This window comes from Pundamilia nyererei, unplaced genomic scaffold (assembly GCF_000239375.1).
Source record: "Pundamilia nyererei isolate P.nyererei 1_Seehausen unplaced genomic scaffold, PunNye1.0 scaffold00286, whole genome shotgun sequence".
NCBI classification, from domain to species: Eukaryota; Metazoa; Chordata; class Actinopteri; order Cichliformes; family Cichlidae; genus Pundamilia; species Pundamilia nyererei.
The window spans coordinates 245797-266151 of record NW_005187687.1 but is presented as its reverse complement, the minus strand read 5'-3'; the positions used below and the strand labels follow the sequence as shown (position 1 = coordinate 266151).

The following is a 20355-nucleotide window of genomic DNA, read 5'->3' as shown; positions in this document are numbered from 1 at the left end:
CAGTACTGCATCATTTCAGTGTGATGTTTTTATAGCTTTTTGAATCGGAAACGTGGTTTTTAATAATGTGTTTGTGAAAGAGTATCAGGGCGTGATCTATAACACGAAAGAGCAAAAAAAAGTTTTTTTTGTTTTGTTTTTGTTTGTTACCCAATAGCATGTGACAAGGCTTATTGCAAGATCCGTTACTAAGCCTCTTTAGCCAATCAGGTGGCAGACATTTTAAACTGCAGTTGGATGAAGTCAGCTTTGCGATCACTTGGCTGCAATCCTCCAATCCCTGCAGTGTGTGTGTGCGTACGTGCACATCTTTCTGACCTGGATTTTTTTCCCCCTGAATATAATATCAGCCGTGCTGAGTATGGCTCTGCTCTGCTGCGGGGGCTCCTGCAAAGAGCGGGGCTTTCGCATCTTTGGTCGTATTTTGCCGCCACGCACTCTTAGACCTTGAAAAGATCCTGGTGGTATTAATACAGCAATTAGTGCAGTTGCAGCTTCAGCTGTTTGTCAATGAATTTTTCCGCCCAAATGAAGGATTTCCAATGCAGCTTCTCTTAGTCAGTGTATCTGTCAGCAGAGAGAGCAGGAGCTGTCCGCTGTGCTGAAAAGAGTCCGCTGTATCTGTCTGTCTTCTCTCTTTATCTGTCATTTCCCCCAAGCAAACATTCACACTGTTACTCTTTCTGCAGTTTTTCCTTTCTGCCCTGTTGGTGACATCTGACCTCACTTTATTTCCATCTCCCTTTCCACTCTTGATCTCTTCTTCTGTTAAAAGCTCTTTTTCCCTTCACTTCTGCTCCAGTAAACAGACTTCTGAAAAATCTTTTTTTTTCTTTTACAAGCTACTCAAATGCTAATGAAATGGTGGCTCATTATTATTGGATTATTTTGGGAAGACTCTCTGCATCCCTGCAGTTCTCTTCCAGTTATCTCCTCCCTTCTCTCTCTCTTTTCTCTTTTCTTTGTGTTTACTCATGCTGTCATTCATGTGAATTGCTGCTACTGCTGTGTGTTGGTGACGAATCAAGCGAGAGTGCGAATGACTAAGACCTACAAGACATTTTGCAATGAATTGTTTAAAGGCCTTTAGCCCTGTGAATGCTGAGTATGTGTGCTGGCTTTGGCCGACTTTAACAGCGGCGTCCGAGTGTTTGCGCTCACTTGTCTGCGTGTGTGCACAGTATGTTTTAAGCTAGCACTTGATAAGGTTTGAGTCAGGAAGCGGGAAAAGGCACACTGAACTGGTCTGCAGCGAACTGGAGACTTTGTAGTGGCTGTCATAAGAAACACATCTCAGCAGGTATTACTGTCTTATCTTGCCTTTTCTCACTCCTCTTTTATGCAGCTCTCCCTCTTTGGTTGCTGGCTGTGCTAATAGAAACAGACAAGCCGGTACATGGGAGTGCTCAATAGCTTTGCTTCTCTTTGATGCATGTACAGACGCACATTCATGCTTATTTTTGTGGAAAACGTGCCCAGGGTACAGCTCCTGGCGCTGAGAACCAAAATGCAGTTGTTTTGTTTTTTTAAAATGCATTTCTTTTTTATGTAATGCAAATGTAGAGCTTTCACTTATTTGCTTAATTGGAGGCAGCACATGCTTGATTGGAATTCGTCACCTTACCCACACAGCACCCTTGACAGGATTACACTAACTGATGGGAAACAAGGCTTCTTTGCCCATGGGCCTAAATATTTATGCATACAGGGCTTTACCCAAATTAAGTCCTGAAATGGTACAAGGACTGAATACCTAATTTTTAATTTGGTGCATTATGGCTCAAAGTTATTGCATACATTAATGCAACACACACAAAAAAACACGCCTATAAATACATTCGTATTTGCCTTATTCAAACCAAATGTGGCCCGTGTTTACTACTACAAGTGGGAGACATGATAAGTGAGAAACGAGCAAATCGTTTGGGGAAACATGAAATCTTACAAGCCCTGGCCCGAGATAAGCGCGTCGGATAAGCACTCTCAATCAGACGTTAAGCCCAGTTTATTTTCTCCGGTTTTCTGTGTGTCAGACCTGTGATTGGATGGCTTATGTGTGAGAGGAAAAAAAGTGAGAGGGATGAGAACAGTGTTGATGTTGCTGCATGGAGCTGCTGTATGTGGCTGACGTATCAGCTTGTAATAAACGGCCATCTGCACCCTTCTTCAGGGAAAACGCAAAGTGCGTATTAAGAAAGTGCTTTTTGTGTGGCAAGTTCTATGAGATGTTTAAAGCTCCCCGATGCTTTTTGTTGTTTTCTTATAGATGTATACTCACATGTATTGGTGGAAGATGAAAGATGGTGCTCTGTTGCCACATTAGCTTCACTGCAGTTTTTGAGTGGCTGGTTGAAAACATGTCATTTTGTGTCAGCTCCTAAAGAGATGCTGTAGTTTTTTTTGTTTATTTATTTATTTATAAAATGAGAGTGTTGAGTCTATGTGAGGATATACTATACCATGCCTAGTAGCAGTACGTCCATAGTGGTGTCTACCACACATTTTTATTTCTCTGTCCATCACCATTTTCAGGTTAGCATATTAACACGCACTGTTTACCTGCATGGATTACAGGACTACAAACAGAATGCAAAAGGAACCAGAAAGCTTCCCATACCTAAAATTTTGGTTATGCTTTATTTTCATTAGAACTTGACCAATAGATATATATTGGCCCAGCTGACATATCGGTCCATATTGCCTATTTGCCAATAAATGCTGATAAATGAAAATCTTAAAGTAAAAAGAGTTTAGGGGTCTTAGAAATCCTGCATCCGTCATTCTCATTCACATGCAGACTAAATTTCCGTAAACTGTTCAAGAAAAAAAAAAAATCTGACTCTTAAAATCAGTTATAGACGATCAAAGTTATCCTCCTTAGAAAAATGTGAACGTTTATGAGTCAAGCTGTCTAGAAGCTTTTAAAGCATTACAGTCCAAAACCGAAAGTGCACCTGTCAGCCTGGACGGAGGGAGAGGAAGGGAATCATGTCAGTAGGATTCATTGTTTCAGGCCCATTAATGGCTGTGGCTTGGCAGTCCTTTAAGTAGTTATTTCAGTCACAACTGATGTGGTGAACTTTAAGTATATAAGTATAAATACTGCACATCCGCTTAGTGTACAGTACCAGTTTGTGTAGTTATGGCAGATTTTCATGCCGTCAACTTATCGTCTGGTTTTGGTGAATGCTGTCATCTTCATTTCTTTGCACAGGCTTTACTGCCACTCTTTTGTTTTTGTCCTGCATCTCCGACTCATCCCACATGCCTGCGTCTTTGATTTTTTTTTCTTTTTATATTTGTGACCTTAAAAATAGCTACACTGATCACAGGGTGACCTCACCAGTTTTTACTGGTCCAAACCACCCATATATCCACCCCCCTAGTGTGGATTTATGTAATTCTTGCAGTATCTGGTGTGTGCGTGTGTCTGACATTTCTGCAGTTATCTTCACTTCTCTCTCTTCATCGCACTCCAAAGCTTGAAGTGAAAGCCCTACACTTTATGCATAACAGCCTTTAGATATTCCACACACTCATGGCTGATCATGTTTATTTTGCTGACTCACTGGGTGTGTGTGCGTGTACGTGTGTGTGCTGACTGTGTGATTGTTGTTTTGAATGAGGCTTCATGAGTTTCTCATCCCATCTGCCATCTGTGCAGACGCTGTTACAAAGGCCCATGGGAAATGCAGTCTTGGAGGCTATCCCCTCCTCCCTATGTGTCTAGAGGCTCCAGTCAGTCAACATGTCATTGTTAATCACAATCACAGAGGAAGAGGGAGAGACACATGCATTGCCCTTTTTATTTCAACATCTCATCCTCTTTTCTTTCTTCTTCTTCTACTTTTTATCATGCTGTTTTCTCTGGGGGGTGGGGGTGGGGGGGTGGAGGAGGCTAGATCCTGTTGCAGCTGAAACTGGATTAAAATGCCAACAATCTTCTTTTTTTTGCCATTTATTTTGATTGTTTACACATTAATTATATTTTTGTTTATTCTGTTTGACTGTATTGGTCCTGGTTAGCTATATATTTTTCAAAAAATAACCCTTTTTAAAAAAAAAAAAATTACATTTTATATCCCGCTGTTGGTTCACAGAGCTTCAAAATAATACATCGTATTCATCCTGCTGGGTTGTCTGATTACATATCCAAAACACTACCATTAGTAGTTAATCACTTATAGAATTAATCAAATCTCATTCTCTCTCATAGTGCAATCCATTAATCAACTTTTTAAAAAAAATATTTTGTTGGAAATATGCCTGTCTCCTCCAACCACCGTTGGGTCCCTCATATATTTTCAACCTAAAGGTATAAAAAAAACAAGATTAAGAAGAAGTTTATCCTGTGAATCTGTGCTAGTGATAAAATTAACTGAGGCTCTTATCAATGCCGTTTTCCAGAAAATGAGGTCATGTAGGATACAGAATGTGGATTATTGAGTGTTTAGTGGCCAGTTTAGCCCTAGTGTAATCCATATCTTTGCAGAGATTTGCTATGGTCATCACTGGAGCACTAAACCCTCAACTGCTCATTGTAAAGCTGCGGGCAATAAAATCGCTCTGCCGGCCTGATAAGAAAAGCACAATAGCATTCGGCCGCTGTCTCGCCCTCATTTTCTTTTTCGCTCCATCTCGCCCGTTCGCTCTCACAAACGCACTCTTTCTCATCACTGTTTCCCTTCAGTGCAAGCCGCTTCCTCTTGCCCCTTTGCAGTTCACACCATTCACTCTCTTGTTTGTTTTTCTCTCATCATCTCCCTCTCTGATTTCCCCCCCCCCTTTTTTTTTTCCTTTTTTTTCCTCGTTCTCCTTCAATTTTGCTCTCCTGCGCTCTGTTGAGCCCTCTTGGCGAAGCGTTAAGTGTATAATCTGTGATCTCATGTCTAGATGGGCCTCTCGTCTCCTCTCACTCTGCACACAAAGGGCTTGAATGGCCACGACTCACTCAGGGGACACAAATGAGTAATGACTCACACATGCGCGCACTCTCACACACGCCAAATAAACACACACGTACACATGGCCGCACCTCTCCAGCACACTCCCGGGGGCTTTGAAGTTGCATATTGATGATGCCATTTCCAAAGGCTCAATTGAATGTGCAGAAGCAGAAGAGGTGGCTATTGACCGTCCACTCACCTCCCTGACCTGTCATCTCTCTGACAGCCATAATGAGCAACAGGTGCCTCTTTTGCCAGGTTTGGCCTTGATAGTTATCCAATATTCAACAGTCAGTCGTAGTAATCAGCCAGCATAATCGCTTGTTTGATGTGCCATCACAGCACTACATAATGGGCTGCGGTGGGTCTGTGAGAGATTGTTTTCGATTAAATAATAATTACAGAGATGAATTTTCACATTCAGTTAATGCTCAGAATAGCTGTGTTTAAAGGCTTAAATTAAGGTGATAAAATAAGAATTTTAATTAAAAGGATTTGTAAACGAACTAGAAAGTAACAAAAAAATTAACGGTAAATAGGTGCTTACAAATGATGAAGCACAATCATTAACAAAAAAAATGGCGTGTGGTAAGATAGCTATTGTCTTCATGTCACGTCAAGACCTTTTCATGTCAAGCTAAGAATAAGCAGAGGCAGAAGAAGTCAGATCACTAATGCCTGAATGGTGCTTTCGTTTAAGAGTGGCGAGAAATGTGTTTCCTGTGTCGTTGTTATGTCTTATCCTTAATTTATGCCGCGATTCGTGTGCAAGTTCTTGCCTACAGCGAGCCCACGGAAAGCGGTTTTCAACCAACACAAACGTGCTCCCATGCACTCATCCAAAATCCCAACTGCACTTTGCTTGACGTGGATGACACTGTGGGTCAGTCGAATGTTGATTGGTTGACAGGTGGGCTTGAAAATGGAAAGGATGTGACAGCAGGTTTCACAGAGAATGGCAGAGACACGAAGAAAAAACCATCAAGGATAAAAAAAAATGCAGTAAGAAAAGTGCAGACAGTGGCTACAGCAGATATTTATCATTGTTTTTAACACTTGGTCTCACTTCAGCTCTTTGTTATGATTGTTATTCATTATTCATTCTTCTTCATGGCTGGCTGACAGACTGATAAGACTAGCCCGGAAAGAGGTTGTACCACATATTTTCTATACTGCCCCCATCTGGCAGTAAATACTCTCTGTGTGGAGATGAGCAGTCAAAAGCTGCCGATGAATAATTTCCCCATTACAAGGACACTTGAATAGAACTGGGCATTTTATGAATTGCTTTCATTGCATTAGATTACTCATAAGTTTCTTTTTCATTTACACAAAACCTTAAAAACTTTCATTTTTATTTTTGGCCTTCATCATATTGGACACTGCAGAGAGAGTTAACAGGCAAGGAGAGTAGGAAATTCAGGAAAATGGTCTGGGGCGGACTCAGACCCGTGTGATTCACCGCTGATTTCACATGTCTGCGCCAAAATCTGGCACTACCAAGATGCCTCGAAATTCCTGGAAGCAATGACATCAGTGACTGCAGGAGTGGCATCTAGAAGGAATACAGTTGATTCACAGACACAGCCACAAATTCTCTCTGTAATGATTTTCTCTCCATAAAAATGACCAAACTTATACAGCGTAACGTTTCATTTTTTACTATTATAAATAGGAAAGTGTGATTTGTTCTCAAAAGGCACCAAAGTTACACATTGGTCAAATGAGCTGCACCTCAGAATGACATTGAGCGACTGCTAGCAGGTAATATCGCTGATTAAGAGACTCAAAAGCTTGTGTAGTCCAAGAAATGAGTAGATCGTAGCCAAAAACATCCAGATAATTGCCGTTAAGATAACAAAATGTTTATTTTTCACAATTTAAGTTGGTTACCCAATGATAACAACATTATTAATGTCTTCATACTGTTAAGTGTCCCTTTAAGGCATGATTATGTTAAACTCATTTAATATGAACAATACTGGGCCCCCGGGGTGTCATTTATTTTATTACTTAAAGCTTTTGAAATTCTGACCTGTCTTAGCTTGAAAATGCCGATGACCCTTGGAGCTGCTCTGGATTATCTGTGAGCAGTGTTGCTGGCAAGAAACGCTCGGAGGGACAGAGGGACTGTTTGTTTTACCGAGCTCTTATGAGAGCTGGTTTTGGCTGGCCAAGGAGCCTGCCCGTATAAGCCCTTTGTGGTGTGACGGTCCTGGCACCCTCCACCCCCACCCCAGCCTTCTTGAAACTCCCACTTCCCTGACACAGTACGGATGATGCCAAGCTCCCAGTGCCAGCTCCCGTTGGGATCTGAATGAGCAGTGCTGCAAGGCCAAACAGTACAGCAATAGAAATGGGAGAACGGGTGTGGTTTTGGGCGGTGGGGGGGTGAAACGGGAACACATAAGTGAACAATTATAGAGCTGGTACATTGCAGGAATAACTGACTTTTATAATCACCTCAGTCACAGAGTGAAAAAGTGAGAACGAGTGGTGTCTGGCAGACAAACACTTCTCAAGCCCATAAATACACCACAATATAAGGAGATTACTCATCAGTCATGAGCCCTGTGGGAGATATTCTTACATTTCAGACTGCTGCTGAGTATGTTTCAAGGTTAAACAGCACATGCTCAGTGATCAGAAGAGTGTACTCTACAGTGTAGGCATATAACAAGTAGGCTTCTGTTCATATGCATTCCAGTGTTTACCTGTCAAATGTGAACTCTAGCTGGTTGCCTTGCTCTCTTTTTCTGTGTATGTGCGTGCGTGCGTGCATGTGAATGGAACATCCAGCCCTGGACGGCGTGCTCTGGGAGCAATCGTTGCCGTAATGGAGCCAACGCAAACGTCTTCTAGCAGTTGCCAGGAAGACGGTGAGGTCAGCGAGTGGGTGGCACTGCCATGCCTGTTTATCGTGATGCATGAGGAGCAATGTGGCTCCCTCCCTGGTTTGTGTCTTTTACCCACCAGGGTGGGTAGTAAAGGCCTCTTGTGCGTGCTCATTGATTTGTGAGGGCATTGTCGTTATGGGTGGGAACCGACACTGTAGACACGTGGACCGGGGGTGAAAAGAAAGATTGAAGGTTACGAGTCTTTATGCAAAAGAATCATGTTCCCTCATAAAACTAATTAGGAATCTTTTGTGGCTGTGCACGATGGAGGCGGTGATGGTGCTTGAGTGCGCTCGAGTGTGCTCAGGCTGTTTGTGATGAGCCTTATTGCTATTTAGGTGGCGTGTTTATTTATACATCAATTAAAAACCCCATTCCAGCAAATAATGGACTCAGGCATCTATCACTTTTATTGAAGTCTCATGAAATGGAGAACATTAATTTTGACTGGAACATTTTTATACTGAAGAAGTCTTTTTCAGTCTGACTTTCCTTCCTTTTTACGTTTTGAGGTTCAGGCGGTTTTTGGCGGTGTCATCCAGGTTGTTGTTTTTCTTTTCTTTCCCCCCAGATGTTGTTTCTGGTAGAGCAGACATAATAATAATTATTCAGTCACTTCTATTTCTCCCACTGCGCTTTCTGCACTCGCGCTTTTCCCCCTCCTTATTGTTTGTCACGAGACTCAATTCGTTGCAGTCGTTTGCATCACCCCTCTCATCTTGGTGTGATCTTCCTCACACGGGTGGGAAGCAGTATGCACAGCGAGATTCTTGTGCTGTACACGTGTAGGTTTGGCCTGGGGATGTGTGCGTTTCTCTGTTCAAGTTGCTCCGTATCCGTGAGCAGGTTTCTGCAGAAAAAAATAATTACGCCGCCTCCCCCCCTTAAGCCTCTATTACATGTAATACTGAGCGTCTTCAGACGGACAGGCTGTATAGATGTAATACAACACAGTGGTCCCCAGTGAGCTCTGTAATTGGGAACCTCAGAGGAGAAGGGGAAATTCAATGTGGGACGAGTTAATTCTTCCTCTTTTTATTCCATACCTCATTCAGGGGTCCACTCTAATCTGTGCATTCACGGAGTGCAGCGGATCAATTCTTATCACTGAAAGGGGGGAGGAGAGACATAGGGAAGAATAAGAAAGAGGCAGGAATGAGAGGGGAGGTAAGAGCAAGTAACATGCTGATTGTACACTTGGAAGCGTTGAAGAATTGAAAAAGGTGCAGGTCTGTAAAAGGAAGGGAAAAGAAGCATGATGAATATTATGGATAAGGACCAACCTTTAATCTTATAGTTCTGTGAGCCTGAGACTCACAGAAAGTCATTGGAAGGGGCAGCACATGACAAATGTTGGTGTTGCTAATGATTGCCGCACCTTTTTTATGTCAATATTATATATGGCAGCGTCATTTTTCTTTAAAGTGAGATCAAAGCCAGGTTTGCAGGAGCTTCGGTGACAAATGGGTTACATCCGTGTTCATTGTTTGATGTTTGTTTGTTTGAAATGTATTCATAAGTCAGGTTTTCTAAAATTTGACTTTCAACTATTATTATTTTTTCTAATAACAGTCTTTTGCAGTGCTGTAACTACTGGCTGCTAAACTGAAGCGTACTTGCTCAGATTTTGTCAGTTTAGGTAGCAAAACATCTGTGCACTAATAAATGGTGACAGCAGCGTGTCCCTTGTTCCATTCCCCAGCAGCTGGTCTTTTACTACATGTCACTCCTCTGCTCTCTTCCCACACATTTCTCCTGTCTGTGTTAAAGTTTGCTGTAGTGGAGTGTTTATTGGTATTCCAGCATAGGGTGAGCTTACATTGCTGGGTATGACATTTATACAGGTAGGAAAGTAGGATGACATAATCAAAGTTGCTTGTAATTATAAAAGCTCTGAAGTTTTCTTGGTGTGCCTAAATGAGACCCACTGATACTGATTTATTTTTCCCAATTCTTATTTGCTTTGTAACTACAACTGACAGCATAAGCAGACAAAAATAAACTTTTCTTCATGGTAAAATGTTATTTTCATTATAAAATCAATCATTAAGTGTAGGATCTTCTCTTGCTTACCCTACCGAAAAAAGGCAGTGGTAATAGATTTATATAACAAAATAAATGTCAGGTACTTGCATTATTTTCCCAGTATTTTTATAAAGTCAGCAGATAATAGGATATCGACCCTTTGCACTTTTTCCCCTTGTCTCTATAATTTTCCTTTTGCTCAGTTTTTGCTCATACCGAGGCTCTGGATAGCTTTAGCGTTAGCCACTTTTCCTTTGTTGTTGTTTTTTTCTTTAAAATATCCAAGTTCGGTTTGGTCTGTTAAGAGTCTGATTGGGTTTTGGAAAGGTTTGTGTTTTTACTCACACTGAGATGCTTCCACCATGCTAACAACATGTTAGCATTAGGCTGTGTGTGTGTGTTTGTGTGTGTGTGTGTGTGTGTGTGTTTGGTTGTGCTGCTATGCACGCATGAAATAGACTGGCTTGTAATCGGGCACATGTGAGATTGACCAGTCACAGATGAGGCCCGAGAATTATAGAAATTGGTTGATTCTGGTCCCTGGCTGATCGATTCATGCGTCTGTACGTGTAATATTCAAACTGACCAAACATTTTGATGATGAAAATGAAAGTTGAACCAACATTGTGGTGACTACAACAACTTCAGTTCCCCTTCTGTCTCCTTGGATTATTTGTTAGCCCTTCTACCAACAGAATTGTTTTCTTGTCTTTGATAATCAATTAATTATTTTTTTAAAATTCTAGTAGGTTAATTAACTTATTGCTCAACCCTCATCATCCCTGCGGTTATGATGCTCATACCAGGGACAGAGATGTGCTATCTGTAACAGGCTGAAACATAAAATTTCATATGCAGCAAATGAGGCAAAGATGAGCTGTTCATAAACAGCTTTAAGGTAAATGCTTTTCTACTCTACATGAGCACTCAGAACGCTCTATACAACTTGTATGAGTCACCCATTCACACGCACATTTCTATCTAAGTGCTTTCGAGCTAAGATTCACACACATACACACTACGATGAACACATCGGCAGTAACTCTGGGAACGCTCCGGAATAACCAGACGCATTTAATTCCTTCATTTCAATAATCTGCTCTATACTCTATAAGTTCTCTTGCTGAGAACTTTTGGTTCATCTGCAACAGGAGGTGTATTATTTGTCAGTGAACACAAACGATTGCCTTTTGTTTTAGACAATTGCCAGGAAGACTCTTGGTGGAAAACAGTGCTGGACAGAATGAAGTGAATCTAAATGTCTCACAAGGTGTATTGATTCATCCGGGATGTGTTTAGCTGCTGTCGAATACAGATTTGTTGATATGTCAGATGAACATTATTGTGTATTTGTTCTTTAAAAGTTTCATTTTGAAGCTAAGCGTGTGAAACGTAATTTTTTTTTAACAGTGATCCAAAAACAACACAGTTTGTAAATTGCTATGTGATCATCTCTTAAAGATAGCAAGAGTGCGCAGAGTATAACTTTACATTCCCCGCTGAGCTTGTAATAGTTTTTGCTTAAGGGTCGTTTAACCACATGCAGAATGAATTATTGAAAATAAACCCTTTATTGAACAGCACCAGCATTATCTGCGTCTTCCCGCTCCTGACTGCAGACAGCACACCACAGCCCTGCTGCCCCTCCAGTTTAATCACATTGTGAAACAGACCGACTCTCCTTGATTTATCGATTAGTTTTATTCTCTCATGCCGTGTAAACACCACAATAGTCATAATGTTTATCCTGTTTGCTGTCTTGCTAGCTTCTGATAATCTATTGCATGTTTCTTTTCCATCTGATTTAATAACCCCTGTGGTGTTCTCATAGCTTGCTGGTTGCTATGGCTACCGTTTCCTGGATAGCTTAGCGTGCTGAGGGTGAACTGTGTGGGTATGGCTGTGTTCATGTGGCGTGTTAGTTAATGTGCTAGCATGTTGTTGCTGTACTTACCCAAGTAATTATAGTTGCCAGCCATTAAGAGACGGAAAATCATTTGCATTTAGTTTTTAAAGTGCGGTCTCCTCACACTAATGCCATCAGAGAGGAGAGGGACTGACATGTGCGTTAACTTTGTATGTGTTCAATTGGTGTTGTGCATCTGAGGTGGTAGAGAGGGGCATATTTATGCCTGCTGTATTCTGAGAGTAATTGTTGTTCATAGAGTTCTGTTTTCCTCATGTTACTGAGGAGCAGAAGAGGAAGAGGAGACGATCTGTGTGTGTGTGTGTGTGTGTGTGTGTGTGTGTGCTCACATGAAGGACGTTTATTTGTTGCAGCATATGAGGCCCCGGGCAGAAGAGATGCTTTCCCAACCACAATCAGCATCCATCAGATGCCAGGCTTACCTCTCCTTCAGACATAAGGTTAAATGCTACACTAAATCATTCACTCTTCTTGTTCTCTCTCTCCACCCTCCCCCCCAATTCCTGCTCTACCTCTGTTCCCTTCCCAAACCCTCCCCCTTCTCCCCCTTCCCACTTCTTCTCCTAAAGCTGGTGGGCGGCGAGTTTGACCTGGAGATGAACTTCATCATCCAGGAGGCGGAGAGCATTGGCTGCATGGTGGAGCTGCTTTCCCACTGCGAGGTGACGTGCCAGGCGGAGATCTGGAGCATGTTCACAGCCATACTCCGCAAGAGTGTGCGCAACCTGCAGACCAGCACCGAGGTTGGCCTCATCCAGCAGGTGTTGCTGAAGATGAGCACTGTGGACGACATGATTGCAGGTGAGCAGTGGGTACACATGGATACATGCGCACATACTTTGTATTTTGATCAGTTTTTTTCAAGATTGGACAACCTATAAAATGAGAATATAGTGGGATATAATGATAACTTTACAGCTTAATTCCCCTGAATTAACTCCACCCTGTAATAGCAAAAACCACGCCTGACTGTTTTTAGATAATTCCCCGAATTACCACAATTTTAATATGACCTCAAATTTGTGGCTTTGAACCAGGTCCAAACAGCTTACAGAGGAAGCGTCTTCAGTGTCCGTGTCCAAACATATTACTGTCTTTTTTACTGGGCTTGGCACTGTGAATTCATCCCAGAGTCAAACTGTCAACGCAAAAATTTTGCCTTCTGTGGGGTCTGAGGACACAAACAACTGGATCGTGCCATTGTGCACCTGCTCTCAGCACACTGAAAATTCTGGTGTTTTTTTTAATATGAAACATGAACACAGTTGTCAGTAACTACAAAGGATACTCTCTAAATTACTCTTCTTCCAACCTCATGCTGTTTCGGGACAGTGTAGGGGATCCAGCACACATTGCAGATACACAAGTGCAATTAGTCTGGAACGGGACTTCCAGAGAGCTTTCAAAAAACACTGGCAGTGGCACAGAGGTGGACTATGACATCACTTTGAAGAGAAGATCAGCCATATTTAAATAAAGGCTTTTGCTCTTTATGGCTGAAGAACTTACTGGTCACACTTAGGTTATAATGATGGTAGTGCTTGAGGAGAGAAACATGCGGATGTATCGCTTATTGATCCTAATTTATTGGTATTTGAAACAAATGCTAACAAAATATTATGATATTATTATTATTATTATTTAAATGGTTAATAGGCCTTAAATCTAAGTTTGGGATTGAACACAGCTGCCTTGGTTACCATTAGCTTTTACTTTTAATAGCATGTGTTTTTTATTCAGTTGCAGTGACACACACACACACACACACCCACCTTATAGCTATTAGGCCACCAGCGTTATCTGTATGCATGCCTTCACAATGACTGTTTGCATGTGAGGCGTTCAGGGGACATCTTCAAACTGTGACTACAGAAAGTCGAATGTGTGAAAACTTTGCTAAGTTCTGGAAGAAGACCCAAAACGTCACCCTTGGTTAGAATTTTCAGGAACCACTTATTTTGGATTGCACGCTTGGTGTAAAACTTCACTGATACTGAAAAATAGGTAAGACTCAGACTAGAAGAGCAGAGTCTGTGCTAAGGTCAGTGTCTAAATCTGCATTTATATGTAATGAGTTCCTTCTGTAAACTCCAGCTCTCCACTGTGCGTCCAAGTTTCATGCACTTTGTTCTGCACTTTTTGCATAACCTTGCTGACAGAGAGGAAAGAAGTCCTCTACCAAGGCCAGTGGCCTATCTCTCTACTTTAACGAAAGTGATGGGGATCCATACCAAAACCTAATGGGCTGTTCTTTAACAGATGCCCAACCTCTCAACCTTGTAATCGTGTTGACGAAGCAACAACCAGCTGAATCTGTAAACGTGCCTCCACCTTGATGGAAAAAACTCAGATGTTTTTCCCTTATATCAAAACCTATTCCACGTGTCCATGAGTGTTTGCCCTGCAGTGAAACATCCATAAAACCCTTCGGTGCAGCAAAAGCAAAATAACAACCTCGATGTGTTTCTGTGTGCTCACTGCCATTTGTTCACGGGGCTTGATTGCAAAACAACACATCCACATTCACCTCTTTACATGAACGTATTGACCTTGGCTTCCCTTTAATGATGCCTCGGAGTGCACATCTTTTGCTCCACCCCCCCAGTGTCCTCTCTGCCCTAGCTAGCGCCGCAGGATGATGTGTTTTATAACTTCTTTGACTTATTACTGCTCACTACAGCAGAGTATACGCCACTTAAATCAATTTAATGCCGATTCTTCCAGAGAGCTGTGATTGTAACATTTTTCCAAACCTATGCAAAATGACCCACATGAATTGAACACAACAAAAACAGAGCTTAGGGGTTTTGAATCTAGGACATTGTGTATTGCATTTTCCTCTCATACCCAGCACCTCAGTGAGATATCCCTCTCCTTTATTCCCTGTCGCTAGGCTTTGGCTAATGAAATATTATGGGAAGACTCTATTCATATCTAGCAGGCCTAATGGGAAAGAAGAGCCTTTCTAAGCAGATTGGCTCCCTCTGAGAGAGCTGTGCTGTCTCTCTGCCATATCCACACTGATCTGTTGTGGTTGTGTAAAGTGAAAGTCAATGAAGCAGGAAGGTCATTTGGGCTAAACAAAAGCCTCAATGTGGTATTTAATTATATGCTTGAATATTGAGAGGGAATTGTATTTAAAGTCTTGTTTTTATCATTTCATGACATGTAGCCATTAAACAAAAGCTCTTTCGCAGCCTTAGAGAGGGAGGTTTGCCACTATTGTCTGTTAAAATGTGAACAAATTAAAGGAATAGATTACGATTTTGGTGAATATGAATATTTGTTTTTTGTTTCTTTGGGGTTTTTTGCTAAAAGGAGATTAATACTACTCTGCATGCTGTTTTTTGTACTATTAGCAGTTAAATTACATGTGTGGTCAGAAGTTTACAGACACTCATCATTGTACAGCATCTTTAATTACTTTAAAAAAAGGGAAGTGGGTGCACAAGTTTGAATTTGGTTTGGATTTTATCGACACAGGATCAACATTTAAAAATGTAGGGCCTCTAATATTTTCCTATACTCAAATCTTTTAAGTTATGCTGTAGCTTCTTCGGTGCCTTTTAACCCTGTAAAGCCTGATACAAGTTAAAGATCATATCTGCAAATTAATATTGAATTCATTAATTATTTTTTTTATTCTCACAATTATTTCACAGTTCAGGCTTAAAGGGTTAACCTGACAAGTCCAAGGTCTGTTAACTTCTTGTGAGTGATTATAATTGATTTTGCCAGGTTAAAAATTGGTATTGGACCAATGCTCAGAACAATAGGAAGGAACTCTGTGAAGATTTAAGAAGGAGGATTGTGTAGATTTACATAAATAAACAATTGTATGTAAATACAGGATATTCAGATGCGTCACCCTCAGATGAGAGGATATTTGGTTAGGTTAGGATGTTCAGACAACCCAACAAGCCTGCCATGAACTGGAAACTGTTGGAACACTGGCTTCACTGGCCATAGTGGAGTGAGCTTTTGCCACGGACTGAGGAGATCCAGAACAAACAAGACACCTTCGAGCTAGACTGGAATTTGCAGCTGTCCACATCAATCAGCCAAATGGCTTTTGGAGAAACGTTTTGTGGTCAGAGGAGACAAAGATTGAGCTAACTGGCCACAATGACATGAGGTTTGTTTGCAGGAGTAAAGGCGAAGCTTTCAAACATAGGAACGTTGGGTCTGTACCAAGAAGCCAACCAGTTTAGATGAATCCCACCAGTCCATCCAAAATTATATCAGAAGCTTTTTGATGGCTGTCAAAACTGTCTGATTGAGGTGCACCCTGCTAAGTGATGTTTACCCAAGTGGGAGTAGAGGTGATGTATGTGTATAGTCGAGCCCGTATGTACAATTGTGACCCTGTGTGGATTAGAGAAAATCAAAACTCACTTCGTGTTCTTAAAGTGATTAAAGGTGTAAGCTGTACAGTCATTGCACTCTGGAAAAAGAACAGTTCAAAGAAATCATTAAAAGCCCCAAATCACCACAACATGTAAACGTTTGACCACAGCTATATTTGTGAATCATAATTAACGCTGTCACAGCTGACAATGTATTTAGCCCTTTCTCAGTTGTTTGGCCTTCTATTCCCTGATGTATTAAGATCATTATGTATTAATGGAGCTTTATCCGTTGTCATGTGTACTCTGACCGTATTTAGCAGTGCTGTGAAAAGCAACACTCGTTGAGGTTTGAGGTTGTGTGTGTTTTGTTTACATGGCAGTAGCTCAGAGTGCTTGGATGAAGTGCCGCTGATTTTTACTTCTCTGAATAATAAATTGCTCAACTGACAGTAGAACAACCTGTCAGTGTCTTATGCCCTCACCATATTCTATCAGAAATGTCAGTAGTGAGACTTCCAAATGCTGACTCACACACAAACTCATAGGAGCATGCACATTCAGGATATCTCTGCTGTCTTACACTTACTTTCTGCCTTTTGTTTGTGTGTGTGTGTGTGTTTTCTTTGTTGTCAGACCTTCTGGTGGACATGCTGGGAGTCATGGCCAGCTACAGCATCACAGTCAAGGAGTTGAAGCTGCTCTTTAGTATGCTGAGGGGCGAAAACGGCATCTGGGTAAGTTTTGGTGGTGATTTAAGAAGCGATTAGAATTTTAGATTGTGGGTACGTCTCCGCAGGATCTGTCATTTCCACGACTTCCATTCATTGTCTGTGTAAGCAGGTGAGCAGTGTTGTGGTCTAGGCTCCTTCATGCAAATCAAGGGCATCCAGCGCAACTCAAAGCCTCTATAAACTGAAAACTAGCTGTTGTCAGTCGACAACGACAGCAACAGCAACTGCAGGTCTTAAATTCTTGCAGAAACACATTTTGTTACACTAAAGCTACTTTGGGCTGCTCTCTTATTTCCCAAGGGGGCCGCGTGTTTGATTTGGCACAGATTTCATGCTGGATACCCTTCCTAACACAAGCCTCCCATTTATCCTGGCTTGGGACCAGCATTAGGAGTAACTGGCTTGTGACCCCCACCCCCATGAGACTGAAATTGTGTCTCTACCTGGTCATGAAGGAGGGCTATTTCATGTGTTTACCTCTGCACCAGTCTTAGAGAGCTTATTTGGAAACGAGCTGCCACTTTGGTCTCGGTTTAAAAAGATCTGGACCCAGACAGCCCACACGAGTTCATCCAGTAGGGTGCAGATTATGGTTTGCATGGTTGTAGCTGTAGAGAATAAAGTACGTCATCCAATCTAGCGAGTTCTCCTGCAGACCAATGCCGGGAAGTGGCGTGACACGCACCATTAGCTACAGGCTAAGACTCATGCACTTACTAGTTCTTTACAGTTTAACAAATATCAACACTGCAAAAATTTTTTTGATGTATGTCATGTGTTTCATATTGGGAGCCTTTCTGATGTGGTGTACCTCAGGGGACAATTCAACGACAGAAGGAGCTTCAGTCAGAAACCCTTTGTTTGCTCAGATGGCAGCAGACCAACAAATATATCAGAACATTATTGAAGATTCATGTCTGGTTTGAGAGGAGCTGGTATTCACGAAGCAATATTAATTTTCTCTGCCAACACTGATGATTATTGGGATGTTGTAACCTTGGATATGTTTGATCTTTTTAGGTTTTTTGTTTTTGCAGATGTCACATTTGCTGCTGAATTAGACATTTCACTGTTTTTGATTTACTGGTATTCACTTGCTGTGGAAGCTTAAAAAATGCAAACTATATTAGCCATACAGCATGAGTTTGTCTGCGTGTCATTAGTCTGGATGTCACTTAGTGAGATGTTTGTGCTAATGCACTAGAATAATGCAGGATGGGTGTGTATACCTTTGACTCCATATTAGGATTCATTTTTGTATGTTTGTTAAGACACTTTAGCTTGTGTTCTTGTTTTTGTTTTTGCTTGTAATTGATTTTATTAGTGTAATTGAAGAGAAGCATGGTGAAAAAAAAAAGTGACAGTGAAAGCTTAATCAGGTGTGAAGGTGAAGGAGCCAGTAGAGTCCAGTAGAGTCACATTCAGGACACATATAATCATCTGAACCGCTCTATGAAGCTGAATGCTTTGTTCGGGGATTTCCATTTCTTCTTCTTTACTTCTCCTTACCTCAAACTTTCTTTACTCTTGCACAGTGAGCCAAATAAACGTCTGTTATCACAACCTGCCAATTTGGCATTGTATTCTCAGTGAATTGCTTTGCAGGCAATTGGAAGAGAGTTTGATTAATACATTTCCTCCTTTATTGAAACGGCAACACGAACCACTCTTGCACTTTGGTTGCTTCAGGCTTTTATACTGAAACCCGTATGCTGTTTATTGTCGAATTTCTGCTTAAATTGGCTTCTGCTATTGCTGATTCATGCTTACTTTTAGAGCTACAAATGCCAGTACCTGAAAATGGGATTAATTCAGGAGCTTAGATTTGGGAGTGCTTAGTGCAATCTCAGCTTACATTGCTTCTTGTTGTAAGCTTAACAGCTCCCTGTAGTTTGCTCATTGGCCCACCTTCTAGTCGGACGGTTTAGCTGACTCAGAGCGGATGTTTTAAAACTGTACTGTGAAGATTAACGAGGGTTTTATGAGTCTAAACCGTCTCCTATGACATCCTTACTGACTGTAGTTTTAGCAAGGTTTGCAGAGTGTGCGATGATTCGGTGTTTGTTAACTCATCCTGTGAATCCTTGCCACTTCTTCGGCAATCCCCCCTTCTAGGCAGGCTCCAGGGCAACCTCCATCAGCAACCTCTGGTCACTGATCAGCAGTCCACTGCTCTCTGCTGTCCAATATCTATCACTAACCCATCCACCTACCGCTGTTTTCCCATCTTTTCCGATTCCTCCTCCCCTCAGCAGCCCTCTCCAGAGACAGATCGATTAAGGGTTGCCATGGTATTGATGAGGTGTTGTCGGGGGTAGGACGGAGGTGATTGAAGAGTTATTGATCCAGCTGGGTTGTGGTAGAGATGTGATGTCACACCATGTTGTTTTTTTTGTTTTTTTTAACAGTCTTACTCTCCCCTGTGCCCCTGATAGGGAGCATCTGTCACTTAATAATGGCAGTCACTTTGGTCTTCCCTCCTCTCCTCCAGCCAAGACACGCTATCAAGCTGTTGTCAGTGTTGAACCAAATGCCACAGAGACACGGCCCGGACACCTTTTTCAACTTTCCAGGCCGGAGTGCAGCGGTGAGACCGACCAGCACGCACTAACCACTTATACACCACTTATCTATCAGAATAATTCTTTTTTATCCAGATTAATCTATGCTTGTTTGCAGTCAGTCAGCTCATATTAAAGGGCATTTTCTCGTGCGTATGAGTGTAGTGATAGCTGATTGTTCTGCTCCAGGCTATAGCTTTACCACCAATTGCCAAATGGCCATACCAGAACGGATTCACTATCAACACTTGGTTCAGGCAGGATCCACTCAACAACATCAATGTGGATAAAGACAAGCCGTACCTCTACTGGTAAGTTCATTCATCTGGACTGTTGAAAAAGTTAAACATCTTCAAACGTGTACGTTTTCTTGAATTTCAATGAAAAATCAGCTCGAGTACTGTTAAAGAGTTTCTGTTAGCTGTGAATCTTGCACTTATTTCCCTGACTTGTTGACCTAATGATGTCACCCTGATATTGTGTTAGAGAGGCGTTAAATCGAGGAAAAGGAATCCAAACGTCGCCAAGTTGGGTTTTTTTATCAGCCCTCCGGGATCACAAAAGCACAGGATTTCTTTGTAGACTCTTGGTATGCTTTAAAAAAAAAAACTCTAGATAGGTTTGAGAAAAAGAAAATGACAAAAGAGGCTCAGACATGAGCAAATTTCTATAGTGGCAGCACTCGCTAGTGTTCTCAGTTTAAAGAAATTTTACTTGTGTACGAAGTGGTTTTAGTTCGTACAGACGTCCTTGTGCTTTCACTATTGATCCAAGCAGAGGAGCCGACATAGCTGCACAAAGCAAGTTCAGGCCTGTTCCTTCTGGATGTCAAAAAGCATTATAGTTACAGTTGGAAGAAAACTAACCTGAGGTGAACACGGATGACACAGTTTGAAAGTGTGCTGCACTTAATCACAGT

At 41.6% G+C, this 20355-nt stretch overlaps 1 protein-coding gene across 1 annotated transcript in view; it reads left to right on the top strand.

Moving 5' to 3' along the window:
- Window positions 1–20355, top strand: part of nbeaa (neurobeachin a) — a 97577-nt gene that overhangs the window by 17506 nt on the left and 59716 nt on the right. The window contains exons 2-5 of the mRNA XM_013915316.1: window positions 12365–12596; window positions 16778–16878; window positions 19367–19462; window positions 19626–19747. Of these exons, the coding sequence (XP_013770770.1) occupies window positions 12365–12596; window positions 16778–16878; window positions 19367–19462; window positions 19626–19747 (551 nt within the window). The remainder of the gene's footprint in view (window positions 1–12364; window positions 12597–16777; window positions 16879–19366; window positions 19463–19625; window positions 19748–20355) is intronic.